At 35.6% G+C, this 20,516-nt stretch overlaps 1 protein-coding gene across 2 annotated transcripts in view; it reads left to right on the top strand.

Moving 5' to 3' along the window:
- Positions 1 to 20,429, top strand: part of ttyh1 (tweety family member 1) — a 30,242-nt gene extending 9,813 nt beyond the window's left edge. Inside the window, exons 3-15 of one of the 2 annotated variants that reach the window (XM_067448988.1) lie at positions 1,454 to 1,683; positions 4,735 to 4,846; positions 7,097 to 7,437; positions 8,738 to 8,833; positions 9,069 to 9,141; positions 10,922 to 10,997; positions 12,410 to 12,465; positions 13,071 to 13,163; positions 13,278 to 13,370; positions 13,513 to 13,652; positions 15,083 to 15,250; positions 17,599 to 17,677; positions 19,422 to 20,429. In XM_067448988.1, coding sequence (XP_067305089.1) covers positions 1,454 to 1,683; positions 4,735 to 4,846; positions 7,097 to 7,437; positions 8,738 to 8,833; positions 9,069 to 9,141; positions 10,922 to 10,997; positions 12,410 to 12,465; positions 13,071 to 13,163; positions 13,278 to 13,370; positions 13,513 to 13,652; positions 15,083 to 15,250; positions 17,599 to 17,677; positions 19,422 to 19,505 — 1,641 coding nt within the window. In that variant the 3' untranslated portion in view covers positions 19,506 to 20,429. The remainder of the gene's footprint in view (positions 1 to 1,453; positions 1,684 to 4,734; positions 4,847 to 7,096; positions 7,438 to 8,737; positions 8,834 to 9,068; positions 9,142 to 10,921; positions 10,998 to 12,409; positions 12,466 to 13,070; positions 13,164 to 13,277; positions 13,371 to 13,512; positions 13,653 to 15,082; positions 15,251 to 17,598; positions 17,678 to 19,421) is intronic. The other variant, XM_067448989.1, reaches the window with a different exon arrangement.
- Positions 20,430 to 20,516: the final 87 nt, after the last annotated feature.

The following is a 20,516-nucleotide window of genomic DNA, read 5'->3' as shown; positions in this document are numbered from 1 at the left end:
TTAAAATTACTTTCTCCTCTCCCAGCTAAGTATGCAAACTTGTAGTCACAATGAAATTGTAGGTCGATTGCCCCAAAAATTGCAAACATTTGTTGATTATATAGTAACAATGTAATTTTATTTATTGCAAAATAATCTAATACACACAAATATTAATAATTTACAAAAGGTAGCCTCGATTACATTATTTTCAGTGCTTTATGGTAGCGCCCGAACCATGCAAAGCTCCTTTAGGCCCATTTGTTTACTGCAATTCTGTGATTGGTGGATATTTGTAATACATGGTGGTAATGTATTTCTTAACCAGAAATTGCACTGTTAAACATTAAGATAAAATAATATGAACTGATGACTTTAACAGAAGTATATCATTAATAAACAGCCTCAGAGTTCATAGTTGATGAACTATCTCTTTACAATAGAAATAGCTTCACCACAAATGGATAAAGGTGGAAGAGACAAAGCCAGATTATGCTGGATGCCTGAATGGATTTACAGAATAAGACAGATAATAAGAGAAAGATGTGCTAGAAAATAAGAGACTGTGAGAGAGCAAGAGCAATGGTTGAGAGCAGAAATTAAAGAGCGAAATATTTGGGGGTAATAGTGGGAATTGAGAAGAAAGGAGAAATCAAGGAAGATGAGAGAGAGTGAGATATAAAAAAAAATGAGAGAGAATCAGAGGGAAAAGCAGTGAATGTATTTTAAGTAGGTCACAGATTATTAATAGAGATCCAGTGGCGTGGATAAAAAGAAAGAAAGGGGGAGAACAGTGAGCGGAAGAGAAAACATGGAGAGAAACCATGGGGAAAGGAAAGGGAGAGCACTATGAGAGAGTACAAGTATGAGATTTATCGTAAGAGAAATTGAGGAAGATGGATTGGGACAAGGTTGTGGATGTATAGTATATGAAACATGAATGCACGATGTGTGTATGAATCTGACAGCAGCCTTTAATTGCACCTCCCCTTTCTCTCTCTGTGAGTGGAGCATCCATGATGTATTAGCCAATAAGATTAAAGAGATATCCTCCATTTTATGTCACTCTGGTTTCCATACAGTTCATGCATGTGTTTTAATGGTATGCAGCTATGCTGTATGCATTTTCTCTATACACTGAAAACAATTTGGTGTAAAAAAAAAATGACTCAAATATTGCTGGAAAATAATTTATAAGAAAAGACAAATAACACATTGAGTTAAACATGACATTTTGAAGTAGAAATATATTTTTTTATATAAATATAATAAACTTTATATAAAATCTTTAAGTCATTTCTGACAAGTTTAATGATGATCAGATTCAATACTTGATTCCAAATCCACTGCTCATTGTTTCTTAGGCCAATGACATGATCTAAAAACTGATGTCATGTGTTAGACCAGCTAAAACTTAGTTAAATATGTAAAAAGTATTTTCTTCCTACTCATATTCCATCCCCTCTTCCCACAGACTCTCCTGGTCCTCTCCAGCTTCTCCGCCATTGCTCTCGTCCTCTCGTTGCTTGTTGTTCTCTCCTTCCTCATCCACTACTGCTGCTGCCATCGTGGTGAGGGGGGCAGGGATGCAGAGGAAGAGGAGGAAGACGATGATGCCAGCGGTGGCCATGGATACAGTGGAAAAAAAGGGCGGGGTATCTGCTGTGTCACATGGGTATCGGTTGCAGCCGTCACATTGTGTTGGTAATACCTGTTTAATGACAGTCATTTTAGTATGTCAGCGATTGCTATCTGTTAAGGATACTTTATTCATTCAAAAGTCAAAATTCATGATTTGATATTCGCCATAATCATGATGAAATGCAAAAACATTTATTTTGTTTGCGTAAAAGTGCGGTTACGCTATAGACTTCACAAACATTCAAATATGGAGAATGGAAACAAAAGCACATACGAAGTAAAACATTTCTCGTGTACCAGAATACCAGAGAAAAGTTGGGTGAACTCTGAAAATCAGACCAATGGTCCATCTAAATGCCTCTTGGCTCAGTAAAAAAACTAAACAAAACTTTTTACAGGGTTGTGGGAAATTGGAGCAGATAATATTTGAACATATTAAATGTATTATTTTAATTTTTTTAAACAAATTGTACTTTATTGGACTGTAATATTTCTACTCTTAAATTATTTATTTTTCAATTCTGTTGTTGGTTCTGATGAAAAGAGGTTAAATCAAGTTAATCTTAATCAATATTTGGTAATGGAAGTTTTAGGAATATCTTATTTGGTTTTTATTTCAAATTTCAATTACTTATGTACGGTTTTTGAAATGTATTTATGGTTTTGCTAAAACCATAAAAAATAGCCAAATATGCAGTTTTTTAATTAATAACTGTATATATTATACATTATATTGATATGCAATATTCCAACCCAATCTCACAGCAATTTATACGTATTTTATGAGGTGGCTAATTCGTACAAATTTCTACAAACTCACTCAAACGAATCTGTACGACTTTTGCTAAATATCGTACGAATTTGAGGAGTTAGTCAATTCGTATGATTTCGTACGAATGACCTACCTAAAACCTACCATCACTGCAGTATAGACAAATATGAGTGAGGTCATACAAATTCGTACGAACTAGCCATCTTGTACAAATATGTACGAATTGGTCGTTTGATAGCGTATATTCTACTAATATCACACAAAAAACATTTCACACCTGTATCACTCCCCTTATTTTTGCTGGATCTAGTCTGGCAGCCGTTCTCACAGCGAGCGTCAATGGCAGACGAGCAAACCCACTATAATTTTACAAATAATGTCACGGAATGTAGTTTTAAGAGTTCCTTCAAGCAACTCTTACTAAAAGGGACATTTTTCAATTAGTAACAGTAACTGTTAAACTGTCAACTTGAGATTTGAATTTGTGGCTGAAAGAAGTAGTTCCGCACAAAAAAGGGGTTTTAAAGACACACAGTTACATTTTATTTACATGCTTATGCTGTCAAACTGTTGTATAAAAGCAATATCACTTGTGATATGAATCTATATCAGCTGACATAGAGCCATATCATATCACACTCTTATTTACTTGTATATATATATATATATATATATATATATATATATATATATATATATATATATATATATATATATATATATATATATATATATTTATATATATATATATATATATATATATATATATATATATATATATATATGTTTTCTTTTTTAAGAGACAACATTTAAATAATACAGTATATTTACAATTTTATTAAATATATTTAAAAAACTAAATGTGACATCATTTAATTTTCCATGCCCAAAATTTTGTGTGGCCACATCTACAATAGAATTATTAAGTCTTATACTAGTCCAATTACACGCTGGCATAAAAAATGCCCCATAATGTCTGTATATTGAGTTTTGATATTTTCGATGCACAACAACTAGACTTTGATGACATCATCTGTGTCTTCTTGATCAAATAATTTGCATCATTTCAAGTTCAGATGACATTTATCACCTGACATCATCCATTCAGTCCCTGTGGGAAAGTACTAATGAGTGAAAAAGAGAAATGTTCCCTACTGTACTTAACTTGTGCCATGTTGTGCTTTCACACATCAGAGCATTTAACATACCTATGATGAATATGAATATGAAACCCAATGTTTTTTCATGCCTCATTGATCTGAACCATCAGCATGATGTATTAATGCTTTTGTGAGTTATCATTGTATCTGTATAAGAGTTGGTTTGGTTTGCTCTCTGCGTGATTTCATGATGCAAACGTTCTGATGTGGCACGTGTTCCGCCTGCAGGCCCGCCCCTATGACATCACCCCCTTCCCATCCTTGTTGACCTCTTTTTCTGAGGGATTCAAAAGCTACATGCTGATTTACAGTGAGGACTGCATATAGACATATAAACACCTTACTGCTCGCATTGCAATATTAATTACTGTGTCAAACACGTAAACATTCTGCTTTCTTTGGCTTAATCTGGGTCAAACAGCGAGAGATTTGGGCTGTGCTATTTTTGGCAGGTTGGAAAGGATTGGACAAGCATCTGGCCCAAGAATTAATCTGAATATCTGAATGTGAAATAGATATGTAAATGAGTGGATTTTCAGTGTTGATGGTTTGGATTCCAGTGCTCTTTTTTAGTTTGTTTGCATGATAACCGTTTAATATGTACAATATCATTTAAATGTTTATAGTCAGAATTCACCAAGGATGCAATTAATTTGGACTAAATTGACATGTTAGAAAATATTAATATTAATATATATTAGGCAAATCTTATGATATTTAAAATATTTGCTTAATTTATACTAGCACACTTGTTTTCAACAATATAATAAAATAAAATTAAAAATTCTTGAGCACCAAATCATCATATTAAAATGATTTTTGAAGGATCATGTAACACTGAAGTAATGATGCTGAAAATTCAGCTTTACCATCACAGGAATAAATTATATTTCAAACAGAAAACAGTTATTTACATTGTAATGATATTTTACAAAAATGTAATGTATTACTGTTCAAATAAATGCAGCCTTAGTGAGCATAATAGACTTTCAAAAACATTTAATAATCTTACCGACACCAAACTTTTAATGGGTATACAGTACATGTAACTAGATTAAAAATGTCTCATTTGGTTTTCTCTTATTCTATTTAAATTCTCTATTTATGCTCTTTCCTCCCTGTCACTTTCTCTTTCTTTGTCTCCTCTCCTTGTTTCCTTATTCATATTTCTGCTTTTTGTAGTGTTGCCATAGGCATTGGTTTCTACGGCAACAGTGAGGCGAACGATGGGATGTATCAGTTGACCTCATCCTTGCTCACTGCCAATTACACGCTGGCTTCCATCGATCTTTTGGTGAGAACAGAAATGCACACACACACATGCACACAGACACACACACGCACGCGCTTATACATACACAAAAGCTTATTCCATCAATCTCCTTTTGAAGCACCAGGGGACCAAAGGAAATCAAGGATGTTCAGCAAACACACTGTGCGATTTTATTACACTGAGATTGCAATACGTGAACAGGGGAATTCAGAGAGTGCTTGAATGTATTTGGGTGAGGTAAAATCCACTCTGGGTATTGATTTGGCTGGTTGCTCATATGGTCAATCGATGAATGTGTGTCAATCTGATTAATGACCTATTTTACTTTTACTGTATAAGACCCTCTCCATTCATTCCTACTTTATCTCTCACACATATTTTCCACTACACTTTTCTTGATAACACATTACAATACGGTTCTATTTGTTAGCTACATAAACTAACAAAGACCATTTAAACCATTTAGTACTATTAGATTATGTTAATATCAACATCTTTAAAATCAAACGTTTCGATAATATGGACCTGATCTTGAAATAAACAGTTAACTAACATTAACTCTTTCCCTGCCAGCATTTTTTTTTAACTTGCCAGCCACCGCCAGAGTTTTCAATCATTTTCATAAAAATTTAATGGCCCATAAAATATTTTATTGTATGAATATCTGAGCATGATATTATTTCAAAAGAAAGAGCAGACCCACTCCTTTTAAACATCAAAAAGCTTCATACATTCCTTTTTTTAATAACACCTAAAAAAAAAGCTACATTTTGAACAAAAAGTATAGAAAATCACGTTTTTTGTCAAAGACTACATCCAGATCAGATTTAGAGAGATGGTCAAACACAGATGGAGTAGATCAAGTCCATCAACCCCCCTAATGTTTGCACAGTCCTGGAGCTTGTCCTGGGCCCACATTTTATTCAGTAACATTAGGCAGTTTTGATCAATATGATGTTTAATGTTGATAATCACTTGATTTTACATTTGCAGTGCATCTGCTTACATATGGTCGCTTGCTTTTTTGAATCTTTTTTGCCTGTGTATTTTTTTTTAGGAGATTCTGTACTCATTCAGAAGATGCGTAATAGCACCCCTTAGCGTCTAACAGTGAAAACACGGAAACCCGGAAAATTTCGGCAAAAGTTTGGCAGGGAAGTGTTTTCTCACAAATAACGGAAAAGTCCATATTTGTCAGTCAAAGCTGATTCGAAAGGCCGCCATTCGCCAGTTTCTGTGTTTACTAGAAGCATGCAAACGCATCTCGGCTGTTGTCGTTATGGCCCCGCCCACAAACTCTATACACGATGTGATTGGCCCGACAAGAGTTAGGCGTTTACAGCTCAGAAAGGTATTGAGAGTTGCTAGACGACACTCGTGGGCAGATTAGATTTGCTGCCGCTAGGGTGCGTCTAGATTTCTAGGCTAGTGGAACCGGGGATTGAACCACCAAACTTCTGGTTTATAGACAATCTACATGAATCACTGAGCCACTGCCACCCCACTTGTATATAAATCACAATAGACTATCACAACTTCCATACCATGCCAGCTTTAACAAAGATTGATAAACACTGTGACTGTATTGCTCATTGTTAAAGGGAAAACTAATTCTTTCATCATTTACTCACCCTCATGTTGTTCCAAACCCGTAAAACGTTAATCTTCAGATTACAAATTAAGATATTTTCAATAAAATCTGGGTTTTTTTTAAATAAAAAATGTAACAATTTCTGTCCCTCCATTGTCAGCAACGCAACTGACACTTTGACAAAAGTTCATAAAAAGATCTTAAAACAAATCCATGAATTGAGCAGGTTAGTCCAAATTTTCTGAACAGACTGTCACTTTATATGATGAACAGATTGAATTTAGTTATTAGTTTTGATTAGTTGAATTAGTTTTACGATTTCTTTATGAACTTCTTGAAGCGTCAAAGTTTCAGCTGCATAACTCTCCACGGGGGGACAGAAAGCTCTCAGATTTCATCAAAATATATCTTCATTTGTGTTTGCAAAGATGAAAGAAGGCATTACGGGTTTGGAACAACATAAGTGTGATGAATTAATGAAAGACTTTTCATTTCTGGGTGAACTATCCCTTTAATGTTAGTAAATGCGCTAACTAACGTCAACTAATGGGACCTTACTGTAAAGTGTTACCCTGTATTTAAGATGGTATGTTTCTAAATCAGATCTTCGTGCAAATGCATTGAGGTCATGACATTCAAAGTAAAGTTTTTACGATAATCTTCTCCTCTTTCATGGCCAGGTTTCAGACACGGTGGCCGGGCTGCAGCAGTCTGTCTCAGGACCCTTGACCTCTTTGGAGGATGTGTTCGGAGGACATAAGCCGGCACTTGTGCCCACACGCTCCTGCAGGCGTCTTTCAGAGCGGGTCATGTCTCTCCTCTCCAACCTGACTCTGGGAAGAGGTCTGATCCCCATCGCTGATGGATTTTACAGGGCGAATGGAAGCGAAAGCATAGTAGGAGCACTTACCCCGGCCCCACCTTCTGTAGCCCCCACTCTCAGTCCATCCGCCAACAGCATTCCTGCGCCCTTCTCCCCAGGCTGGGCAGCTAACATCCTCATGGTGAATGAAGACTACAGGTGAGGAGATATCAAAACCAGATGTACTAATATACAGTTAAGGAGTTACAATGTCCAGATTTGGGTGTTCGGTGTTGATAAATGTTGATATTCTGTTGATAAAAGTATATCAGAGTACAATATGCTTAAAAGGGCCATATTCTATGCTTTTGAAGAATTGTACTCTAAGTCAAGATGTTTAAACCGTAGTTTTCATAGATGTTGATGGTTAAACTTAGCCTGGATGCCAGTCGAATTTAACCCCGCCCACAACATTTTTAGGTCGGGAAGTTCGGTCTGGAATTGATCCGTAGAGGAGTTATTATGACTTTAGCGTCTGTAGTTCTGATTGGTTGTAGGTCAATTCAATTGAGGTCTTTCCTGGTTCGGTTGAAATACGCCCCATAATCAAAGCCCAATGGAGCAGTATCAGACTCTTATTCTGACTAGAAATGACCATGACCACGTCAGGCTAGGTTAAACTCACTGTACATAAAACATCTTTATTGTAAAAGAGCAAAGACAATTCTATTTTTCCATATTATCCTTTAAAACTGATATATTGAAAAATGTAAATGTAAAATTATATTCTTCCCCTCTGAAGTTTGGGATCAGTAAGACTTTTTAATGGTCTTGAAATAATTCTCTTATGCTGACCAATGTTGCATTTATTTGATCAAAATACAGCAAAACAGTAATGTTGTGAAATATAATGAAAAGTTTTTTCTGTTTTCTAGTTTCATTGTTTTTAAATATAATTTATTCCTGTGATGCAAAGCTGAATATTCAGCATCTTTACTCCAGTCTTCAGTGTCGCATGATCCTTTTAGAAATCATTCTAATATGATGATTTTGTGCTCAAGAAACATTTCTTATTATTATCAATGTTGGAAACAGATGTGCACCATATTTTGTCCCACAAAAAACATTTTGTGAACATCTGTGAAACATTTTTTAGCCAGATTTCTTTGGTAAATAGAGTACAAAAGCTCAAATGAACAGCATTTATTTGAAATATGATTTGTAACATAAATATATTTCCTGTCACTTTTGGTCAGGTAAATGCATCCTTGCTGGAAAAAAAACCTTACTGACCCCAAACCTATATGTATGTAAAATATGAGGAATTAATAAATTATAAGAAAAAAAAAGAAAATAATACCACATTCATTTAGTTTCTAGTATTCTGTTTCCAGTTGATTTGTCATTGGCAGGTGTGGCAAACGTGTGTGTATGTTGTCTGAAAGGCACTAATTTTGAAAGGTATACTGAAAGGCATTGAAGATGTTCTGAAAATGTCTCATCTGTGTCTATTGTTTAGGTGGCTGTCGTACGTGCTGCTGCTTTTACTGGATCTGGTGGTGTGTTTCTTTATTCTTCTGGGATTAGCCAAACAGGCCCGCTGGCTACTTATTCTGTGAGTTACACTCATTATTGACCTGCTTTGTATTAGTGTTTAGTAGATTTGATATGCAAAAAATTCTGCATAATTTGCAAAGAACATAAACGTTCACAGTAATGTTTTATTATGTGTATTATGTATCTGAATTCCTTAAGATAGAACATTTTATTTTTGCTTACTGACACCCACTCAGGCACAGAGAGGCAGATGGTGAAAATGTCTATGTGTGTGTGTGTGTGTGCATTTGCAGGATGACAGTGCTGGCCTGGTTGGCTCTGTTTCTGAGTTGGGGTTCTCTCGGCCTGGAGACGGCCACAGTGGTGGTGAGTATTCAAGCAACGTCTAGCCCGACAGAAAAACAACAGCTCTCCGCAAGCGGACATCCAGCACAGAATACCGCCATCTGTGTGTGAATGAGTGTGTGTCAGCTCGCTTTGCGGAGACATTTGTATTCGCTGAAAAATCCAGCCAAAGCTCTGTGTGTGTGACTTTTTAAGTTTTAAAAGGTCACACCAGCCAAGATGCAGTCACTTATTGTCTGCTTATGAAAGAGGGAGAGAGGAATAGAGTGTGTTATAATGAAAAAGGTTTTCCACTCTGGGAACTCAGCAGTCATGGCACAATCCCAAAAAGGGAGGAAAATAGGGCAGAGATTAAAGCTTCAATGTGTGTGAATCTGAATGTCTTTTTCTTTGTTAAAAAAAATGGATGCTGTGTTTTAAAGATGAGCATAAGAGATTTTAAATAGCAATAGAAGCAACAACAAAAAAGAAGAGAGTGATAGAGTGAGTGTGCTGCATGTTTCTGAGAGGAATACAGCAGTAATGGTCAGCTGGACTTATAAAATACAGTGAGGAAAATAAGTATTTGAACACCCTGCTATTTTGCAAGTTCTCCCACTTAGAAATCATGGAGGGGTCTGAAATTGTCATCGTAGGTGCATGTCCACTGTGAGAAACACAAAAATCAATAAATCACTATGTATTATTTTTTAACTATTCATTTGTATGATACAGCTGCAAATGTATATAATATTAATGTAAAATTACAAATTTTACACAGTTCAAAATGGTAAGTAAGGGAATTTAGGGTAATAAGTTAATTTTTTTTTTTTAGCAAGAAGGCATTACATTGAACAAAAGGGGCATGAAAGGCATTTATATTGTTACAAAATATTTATTTTCCACAAAAACATTGAACTGAAACTCTGTTTTCAACTTTGATAGTAATAAATGTTTCTTGGGCCCCAAATCAGCAAGTCAGAATGATTTCTGAAAGATCATGTGACACTGAAGACTGGAGTAATGATGCTGAAAATTCAGCTGTGCCATGACAGAAATAAATGACATTTTTAAACATAAAATAGTTATTTTAAATTGTAATACTTAAACACTTATTTTGAAACTAAAATTAAAACATTCACCAAGCCCAGACATTTGAAAGGTTGTGTGAAGATGAATATTACGGCTAACCACTAAGAACCTCAAAAAGGCAATACCGATGATGCAAAAGAAAGAAAGAAAGAAAGAAAGAAAGAAAGAAAGAAAGAAAGAAAGAAAGAAAGAAAGAAAGAAAGAAAGAAAGAAAGAAAGAAGTGACAGGGCGAGATGGCAGTTGCTGGCCTTCAAAACAAGAGTTTCATTGTCCAGATCCAGCCAACAGGAACAATTGCCTAGCGTTCCCCTTTATAATACATACGCACACACATACTGTTTTTCTTTCCTCTCTCAATCGCTCTCTCTCTTTCTCCTGACCCTCTTTAGTCTTCTTGTGAAGCTCTTGATAATACTGAGTGCTATTCACTTTGATTAATTACTCGCATTCCATGAGCGAGAGCAAGTGCGTGTTAAAAAGACAGACAGCGCTGAGAGGAAAGATGGACAATTGGAAAACCGCTCGAGGGATGAGAAGAAAAAGAGGATGTGCATATATGTCAGTGAATACTGTTGATCAATAGCAGTCAGAGCAGTGGGACGAGAGAGACTGAGGGAAGTATGTCACTTGGTCACTGTGTCACGCAGTTAACATCTCTCTTCTGTATATGATTTTGCTCAATTCCCTTTCTTGCTCTTTTTTTTCTCCCTCTCTCTTTTTCTCTCTCAGGCCCTGAGTGATTTTTGCTTTGACCCAAACACATTTGTGCTTAACTCCACTCACTTCAACTCTAGGACAAGCACAGGTGCTGTAAAGCTCTTTCATACGCAGCTGCTCTGTTTCAAAACTTATTGAGCTGCCTACATAGACAGCATTGTAGGTTGTCAGTTACAGTCCCAACGTGAAGGCTGTTCAAAAAGGCACAAGGTGTGTCATTAGCAAATTTTTAACTAAATTATGACTAAAAAAGGCTAATAGTCTGTTGTCAAAGGTGTAGCGATTCACAAAGCGCCACTCACACAGAAGTTACTTTCAAGCTAAGCTTTCTGTAGGTTAATGCGTCAAATCCTGATCCCGTGGATTCCCAATGAAATGACTGGATTTTGCTTGCGAAAATGTGTTAAACAACAGTAAATGTAAACACATATTTTTAGCCTGCCTGCTAAAATATGTCAAACATGTCTGTGTAGTTCATGTTGACATTGATAACAATCAAAAGGCAGAATGGAATGCAAAATCCTAAAAAATACGTTAAGCAACGGGAAATATGAATGCATATTTTTAGCTGCACTGTAAAAAAAATGTGTTGGTTTTTGTTGGTTTAACTTAAAAAAGTAAGAAACCTGGTTGCCTCAAAATTTTGAGTTTACTGAAATTAAAAATTTGAGTTGATACAATGAGTTGATCAAACTCAAACTATTATTGTATCTGAACCACATAAAAAATTTGATAAATCATGAAAATAGCGCGATTTGGCATGTTTCACTGCGTCATCAGAAATAAAACACACACAATTACCCAATATGCTTACAAAATCTTTTAATAATATTTTAATAAAGGTTGTCGAATCTCTAAAAATGTTCATTGTATTAACTAAAAATTTTAATTTCAATGAACTCAAAATTTTAAGGCAACCAGGTAACTTTTTTTTAAAATAATTTTTTACAGTGTGTCTGCAAAATATCTTATTCAAACATGTCTGTCTAGTTCATACTGATAATGAAAAAATGGTCAAAAAACTGCACAGCGGAATAGTAAAATGCGAAATCACAAAATTTTGTCAAACAGCGGTAAATATTAATGCTGAAAGAATGTCCATCGAGTTCATTTTGACATAGAAAACAATGGAACACCGTGCATATTTTTAGCTGTCTGCAAAATACCTTAGTCAAACATGTCTGTCTAGTTCATGTTGACATCAAAAAGCAGTACAGTGGAATGCAAAATCGTGAGAATTCATCAAGCCATGGTAATTGTAAACGCATATTTTTATAGGCATGCAGAAATATCGCTCTCAAGCGTGTCTGCTTAGTTAATGTAAACATAGAAAACAATGGAAAAATTCTTCTGTGTGAACGGCCACTTAGAAGGCAGCTGCAACTCACTAAGTTTTGGAACAGAGCTAACTGTCCATCTGCTTTCATCTCTGACGCATACACAGTCTTACCCACGCATTGTATCTTTTTATTTTCCTCGCTCTCTCTTTTCTCTAAATAGACATCCTGGATTATTACCTAACCTGCACCAGGAAAATGAACAGCCCTTTTCAACAGGTGCGCAATCTTGTTACATGACAATGATGTCATAGAGATTACTAAAGCGGTAAAAAAATAGAATGCTGATGATATCACGAGGCAGAATTCCCCAAGTATAAGGAATTATTATGATGTCACAAAGCATGGATTAAGATTAAAAAGCAATGCCATTTATGTCACGGTGGGGATGAACAGAATAAAGAGGATTATGACTTTATAATCAAGATTTTGTAATCAAGACCTAGACTGACAGTGTTTTTGGAGGGACTGATGAATGAAGAAAGGAATTTGATGTCATGAAGGAAATGTGCAATAACAATATCAATATGAAAACGAAAGACCAGTATCAAACTGACTGTGGAATAGACCTGCTGAGTTGATTTACTGTATTGAATATTTCCTTTAATACAGTCTTTAAATGATACAATTGTGTTTTAGCCAATGGAAATTATTATATCGTTTCATGAAAGCCATTTGAGTATTTTCTTCTTCATAAAGAGGCTAAAATGCATGTGGCGTGAATCATGCCTCTCCACCAGAATGTGCATTAAAATGCACTTACAGGTTTTAGCTTGTGAAATTCTGTTAAATCAGCAAAATTCTGTTTGTTGAACGGGCATAAGATACTGACCCAGTCCCAGAGAGCGCTTTCCAGCATCCACTCTCACCTTTCCAGTCTGGAGAGAGACGCCCTCTCACGGTTTCCAAAGGCAGAGGTATGTTAACACTGCTTTCATTGCCAGTATGATAGACAGGAAAGATCAATAGCAGCTGTAAAGTAAAGTGGATTGCAACATGCTGCTTAGCTACTCCGATATTTTCCCTTGTAGAAGTCACTCAGGGAGGTACAGCAGATCCTCAACACCACCGAGGGCAACTTCCACCAGCTGGTAGCACTTCTCAACTGTCGAGGGCTGAACAAGGTAACCATAGCAACCTGTTTTCCACCTCAGCCCGACTGCAAGTGAGAATCTAATACTCCGCAAACGAGGTTGATGAGCTGCATGTCTGTATATTAAAGCAAACTGTCTCAATGTCCTCCCTGTTTTCATGTCACTCTCTCAGGATTATGTCGACTCTCTGAAAGGCCTGTGCTATGATGGGATGGAGGGGTTGCTCTATCTTTCCCTGTACTCGTTTCTCTCCGCGTTGGCGTTCACAGCTATTCTTTGCTCTCTCCCTGGAGCCTGGAGGAGTTTCCACAGGTTAGGTGAACTTCATCGATCCAACCCGTCTAACATCCCATCTGCTGTTATTTTCAGAAATAGCGTTTTAAATTATATTCATACCGACAATTTTAAGATGGATGAGCTACATAAAACAAGTAGTGTTGCTATTGAGCCTTTTTATTAGTATAGCCTATATCATATATATGTCTTTTTAATTTAGTCTTTTTAAGTCTTTTTATTAAGGGAAAAAAATCATAAATTCTATTAAAACAATTTAAGTGAAAAGTTTACAAAATAATTAATATTAATTTTCCTGTATTTGGTATATCCACCTTTTGATTTAATTCAGGGATTCCCAAACTATTTTTTTAGCTATTATTATTATTATTATTATTATTATTATATTTTATTATGATGTCAGCTATTGGTCACATGACATCAAGGTAAACAAATCAAATATATATTTTTTTAATTATTATTATTATTATTGATTTCTTGTTTAATTTTACATTTACACGACTGAATTAATTATTTGCTTTATCAAATTCCAATCACAAACCCCCGTTTGGAAATCCCCGCTTTAATGCATGAGCTTATTTTTTTAAATCCTAAAAGACTGTGTTTGCAGTTTTAAATAGAGCCAGATTTTGAAGGTGAACTTAGACTTTTTGCTCCCCACTGTGTTTATGAAGTCAGAAGGTGCCTGATGAGTGTGCTCATTTTTTTATACAGAAAAAAATTACAAACAAAAAATATTTCAGAATTCAAAGACTGAGGAATGCATAGCATATGTTGTGTTAATGTGTATGCATGTGTAATGTAAATATAGATATTAATGCTCATTGAGAATCTGAAAATGAAGCCGAACCTTAATGGAGGTGGGCCGCTCAACTCCAGCACAGTTTGACTTAAATGGGACTGTGGTAACAGCATAAACACTAACAACCGCTCTTATCATCAGTGCACAGATGACAGAAATATGATCTCAACTTAAAGGCATTAGTGCTTTAATGCACTTCACTCCTTTTATCTGGATATGGTATTAATGTCGCTATCACCATTAGTTCAGAAAAGCTCAGTCACTTACTATTGATTCAGCCTGACTTGGTACACTCTGATGTTGGCAAATCCAATTGTTTTAAGTATCAGAGGTGGCTGCAGTGCTTAATTGCAGTAAAATTATATTCAGAGCACAAACTCCTTTTCCACAGACAGTTGATGGCAGATGCATAGATTACTGAAATGGCAAAGAGCGAGACAGATTAAAGGATTACCTACTAGACTGGGATTATTTTATTTCTTAACAATATCTACATGTATGTATTTAAGAGAGATTTTTCAGTAAATTATTTTAAAGCCTTTGTTTTTTGCAAATGCATACATAAGCACATAAAGCATATACTTATTTCATTATGTTTTTTTTTCTCCACTTTTTTATCTTCCATAATTCTTACTGGGTGGCATAGCGATTCAGAGGAATACGAGGACTCCGACAGCGAAAGCGAGGACCCCTTCACTTCTCATCAGGCACGTAGACAGACGGCCACGGGCTCCCAGCGAGGGGCCTTGCCCCCCTTCTATAGTTACCAGGGGGCCGGCTGGACTCCCCCCTTTTCTAGCGCGCCTCCGTTACCGTGAGTAACACATGCACAGACACACAGACAGACAGACAGAATGACCCTACCCATAAACCACCACAAGGTTGTGCACATCACTCACATATAGCTCAACAGCAGTATTTTTCTCCTAAATGATTTACTTAAGTATCTAGATTACTAGGAGTGCCGCTAACAAATAAAATGTCAATTTATTAATTACAAATAAAATTTCAAATAAATAAATCAGTTTTCAAACTCACAAATAAATAAAAATGCATAACTATTTAATTTATAAATAAGCTATAATAAAATAATACAATGAATGTTGTTTTTCAAATCGACAGTTAAATAGACATATTTAAAACTGTATTTGAATTGTTTACAATGGGCGCGTTTATATGCACGTTCTTAAGCCGATTATGCCCAATAAGCCGACAATGGACATTGGTCAATGGTCATGTAAACGTGGTAACCTGTTTTCTTTTATCGGAGTAATGTCATAAACGGCGTAAGCATAAACTGGTCAGGACAGGTAGATCTCTTGAAGCATCGAAAATACATTTTGGTCCAAAAATAACAAAAACTACGACTTTATTCAGCATTGTCTTCTCTTCCGCGTTTGTTTTCAATCCTCAAATAAAAATTCAAATGGTTATGAATCAGCGTATTGACTCATGATTCAGATCGTGTGTCAAACTGCTAAAATCACGTGACAGTGGTGATCCGAATCATGAATCAAGAGAGATTCAAGATATTCTAATTACCTAATTGATGTCACATATGGACTACCTTGATGATGTTTTATTACCTTTCTGGACATGGACAGTATAGTGTGTATACATTTGGATACGCTCTCAGACTAAATATAAAATATCTTAAACTGTGTTGATGAACGGAGGTCTTACGGGTGTGGAACAACATTAGGGTGAGTCATTAATGACATCAATTTCATTTTTGGGTAAACTAACCCTTAAAAAATGATTTAATATTTGTCACTATGCTACTGTTGTATTCTACTCAGCAAGAATGCATTAAATTGATCAAAATTAAAAGAAAATGTATAATGTAATTCATTAACGAGACCTGAAAAATATATATCATAGCCTCCACAAATGCACACAGCACAACTGCTTTCAGCATTAATAATAATCATAAATGTTTCTTGAGAACTAAATCAGCATATTAGAATGATTTCTGAAAGATCACAGGACACTGAAGAATGAAGAAACCACTGCTGATAATTCAGCTTTGCCATCACAGCAATAAATTACATTCAAAATGTATTCAAATAGAAAACACTTAATTTAAATGATAATAATATTTTACAATGTTACTGTTTTTATTGTATTATTGATATTTGGTGAGCATAACAGACTTACCAATCCCAAACTTTTGGATTAAACAAACACTTTTAAATATGTATATATTTTTTAATTAATAAATTGATTATTTTAAGTGGCACTTTTAGTCTTCCATATATTACTAGGTATTAGAAACTCACATATTAGTCCCTTGCTTGAGCAGCTACGCATCTAGGTTGTTTTATGAATAACCTGTGCACTATAAAATATACATATATATAGGCATACATGCATAAAAATATAGAAACAGGTGTCATGCAGGCAGACAAACACATAAAGCTCCAGTCACACACAGACAGGTAGACAGGTAGGTGTTAGATGGAGCACACACACAGACAGACACACAGACAGGTGTATATGTCACAGTCTAGCCCAAAAACAGACATGAGTCCAGAGGTCTGTCTGTCTGTGTGTCTGTCTATTGGTCTGTCCGTCATTGCAAGACAGACTTAGGTCCACCAATCAGAGACGATGCACAATATAGGTAAAGTCCCGCCCCCTCTGATATTTCTGTCCGCTGTCAAAACATCATGCTGTCCAAAGTACATCACTCTTTTGCAATCTATTGCAATCTGCCTTGCAGTTTCTTTCTCCCTGCTTTATTACATTCCCTGTTTCTCTCTCTTTCAGTTATTTTGAAAAAAAAATCCTATTTACTGTTTTCATAACATTAGATCTGACACGAACACCATTTCATTCACATTTCCATGTGCTTTAAAATGAAATTAATTTATATTGATATATTTTAGATTCACTTCTTTTTTTAAATATCCTTCTCTGGCCTATTCGATTCTTTTAGAAAAAGATCTAAAGGCTCTTAAAGTGAAAATGTCACATCTCTCTAACTCTCTTCCACCTTTTCTCTTTTCCTGTTTCCACCCTGGATCCTGGCTCTCGTCCTTCCCTGCTCTGTGTTCCTTGGTGTGGCATGTCACTCTTCCGTCTCTTTAATGTCTGCTTCCTTTCCTCTCCATTGTCCCCTTCACCTCGTTCCTCTCTGCACCTCTCTCTTTCTCTATGCAGGACTCCAAACGTTTCCTCCAATGGCAACCCTGGTTATGAGAACCTGCCTTTGAGTGACAGGCAGTCCCCACCCCCCTCTGTGAGTCCCCTTGTCTTTGTGACATCACTGCGATCTGTGGCATTCTCATGATTCATGGCGTTAAGATTCAAACAGACAGACAGATCAGACCGAATGACTTTTCGCTAAGCCCCGCCTTATTATGTCCTTATTATCAGACAAGCTTTTGCTCATTTTAAATATAATCTTATAAAAGCTCTGTGTCTTTTATGGAACGTACCGTTCAAAAGTTTGGGGTTGATAAGATATTTTAATGTTGTTTTTTTTAAAGAAGTCTCTTATGCTCACCAAATATGCATTGGTTTAATCAATAATACAGTTAAAACAGCAATATTGTGAAATATTACTACAATTTTAAAAATGATTGTTTTCTATTTAAATATATTTTTATTTATAGTGTTTTTAATTCCTGTCATGGAAAAGCTGAATCTTCAGCATCATTACTCCAGTCTTCAGTGTCACATGATCCTTCAGAAATCATTCTGATAATATGCTGATTTGGTCCTCAAGTACACTCGCAGAAAAAAAGGTACAGTGCTGTCACTTGGGCGGTACCCTAAAGTACAATAGTGAAAAGGTACTTCTTTGTACCTTGCTAACCCCTAAATGTGCATATTAGTACCTTAAAAGGTACATTTCAGTACTTTAAGAGCGCAAATTAGTACCTTAAAGGTACATATTAGTACCTTTTCAGTTTTGTACTTCAGGGTACCGCCCCAGTAACAGCAATGTACCGGTTTTCTGATAGTGTAACATTTATTATTATCATCACAGTTGAAAACAGTGCTTTATATTTTTGTGGAAACTTTTTTGAAGATTTTTAGATGAATAGAAAGTTAAAAAGAACTGTTTATTTGAAACAGAAATATTTTGTAACATTATAAATGTCTTTAATGTTCATTTTAAAGGGATAGTTCACCCCAAAATGAAAATTCTGTCATTAATCACTCGCTTTCTTGTCATTCTAAACCCATAAGACTTCGTTCATCTTCAGAAAACAAATGAAGATCTTTTTGATGAAATCCGAGAGCTCTCTGTCCCCTCCCTAGACAGCAATTTAATTAACACTTCCAAGGCCCAGAAAGGTAGTGAAGACATCGTTAAATAGTCCATGAGACTACGAGGTCAACCTTAATTTTAGGAAGCGATGAGAATACTTTTTATGTGCAAAAAGCAAACAAGAATAACTTCATTCAACAATCTCTTGATGTCTTTGTCATTCTCCTACGCTGTTGATGTTAATGTACAGTGTTTCCGAGTTGCGTCAAGAGATACACCAGAAGGCCGGCTTACCATTGGCCGGTGCTGCTCACGTAAGCTCCACGACACATGTGTGATGTTGACACAGGAACTGGACAACGGAAACTGTGTAGGAGAATGACACAGACGTGAAGAAATAGAACCCTTTAATAAATTAAATGCATCCTTGCTGAATAAAATTATTAATTTCTTATTAATAAAACAAATTAATCAAATCTTACTGACCCCAAACTTTTGAACAGTAATGTGTTACTGAAGAGTAATTGAATAGTTTATAGATTTTTTTTTATCAGTTTAGAAGCAGCATTAACTAAAGGGGCGGGGCATAGTGAAGGGTTTAAATGTAATTGTGATAAAACAACTGCAGGATAAATACAATTGTTATATGCACCTTTTAATTTAAATAAACTTAATAACTTTTCTTTTCTTCCTTTGTGCTCCTCCACTTGTGGATCTGGCTCCTCTTCTGACGACCTCAATGCTCTCTGGTTCTCTGAAAGTACAGTACTCTCCCAGCATGCTGACTGGCTACGGCAGCAGTCAATCACACCCCAACCCCGCCCATTCAAGAAACCTCTACTCGCACTAATTATTTTTCTGTATAGTAAAAAAAAGAACAAAAGAAAGATATATAGCAAGGTTTAGTTTTCATATGGATGGACACTTTATGAGACGAGAGACTAATTTAAAACTCTAGATGTTAAATATCTGTGTGTAACGTCAGTACCATTGAGTCTTATGGGTGTAACAGACTTACAAAGTGAGTGACAGATAAAGCCATCTGCTTCATTTAGTCGTACAATCCTATCACTTCCTCTCCCTCTAGTGTCATGCTGTACATATAGCTGGTGGAAACAAGATGGTATTGACGTTACAGTAGTGGTCTATTTTTAAATGTATAACCACTTTATTTTGGAGGTTTTATATTGTTATATGTAGTCACAGATGCATAGTGGCGATGGCACAATTTCTTTGTATGATTATGCAGTTTTCTCTTCACCTTTCTTCTTTTTTCAGTTTTTTTTTTTTTTTTACTATTTGACAAGACCCTATTTTATAAGTGGCAATTCTGTATTACCTTGTATACCCTCTGATACTATATTATTATTTATTTATATAATATAAATATATGAATATATATATTCACTGTATAAACGTTTGATTGTTAATGCATTTTGATGATCAAAAAAAAAAACACCTGTAAAACATTGTTGAGGGCTAGTGTTTGTTTCCTCTGCTGGCTCTGAGCAATATAATTGCGTTTTGCCAATTGCAATGCAATGGCCACAATGTAAGCAGCAATAATCATCAGGACATCTTGCAAACACCATTCGTGTCTGTGTGTGTCATGACATGTTCAGTACATACTATACATGACATTGCATTGGTCCCTTCTCTTGGCTATCAACCTGTTGTTAATCCTTAAAAAATGGGTTTCTATTGTTTAATGCTCCTTTTGAATGGCATCCTTTTTCACTACAGAGTCTAATATAAATGAAATAAAAATAGAGTAACAAAAGTGGAATGTCTTCATTTTGTGTGTGTGTCTGTGTGTGTGTGTGTGTGTGTGTGTGCAAAGCACTACAACCATCCCGCTATA

This window comes from Pseudorasbora parva, chromosome 7 (assembly GCF_024679245.1).
Source record: "Pseudorasbora parva isolate DD20220531a chromosome 7, ASM2467924v1, whole genome shotgun sequence".
Lineage (NCBI taxonomy): Eukaryota > Metazoa > Chordata > Actinopteri > Cypriniformes > Gobionidae > Pseudorasbora > Pseudorasbora parva.
The sequence above is the reverse complement of the archived record's forward strand: the minus strand, read 5'-3'. Positions and strand labels throughout refer to the sequence as shown.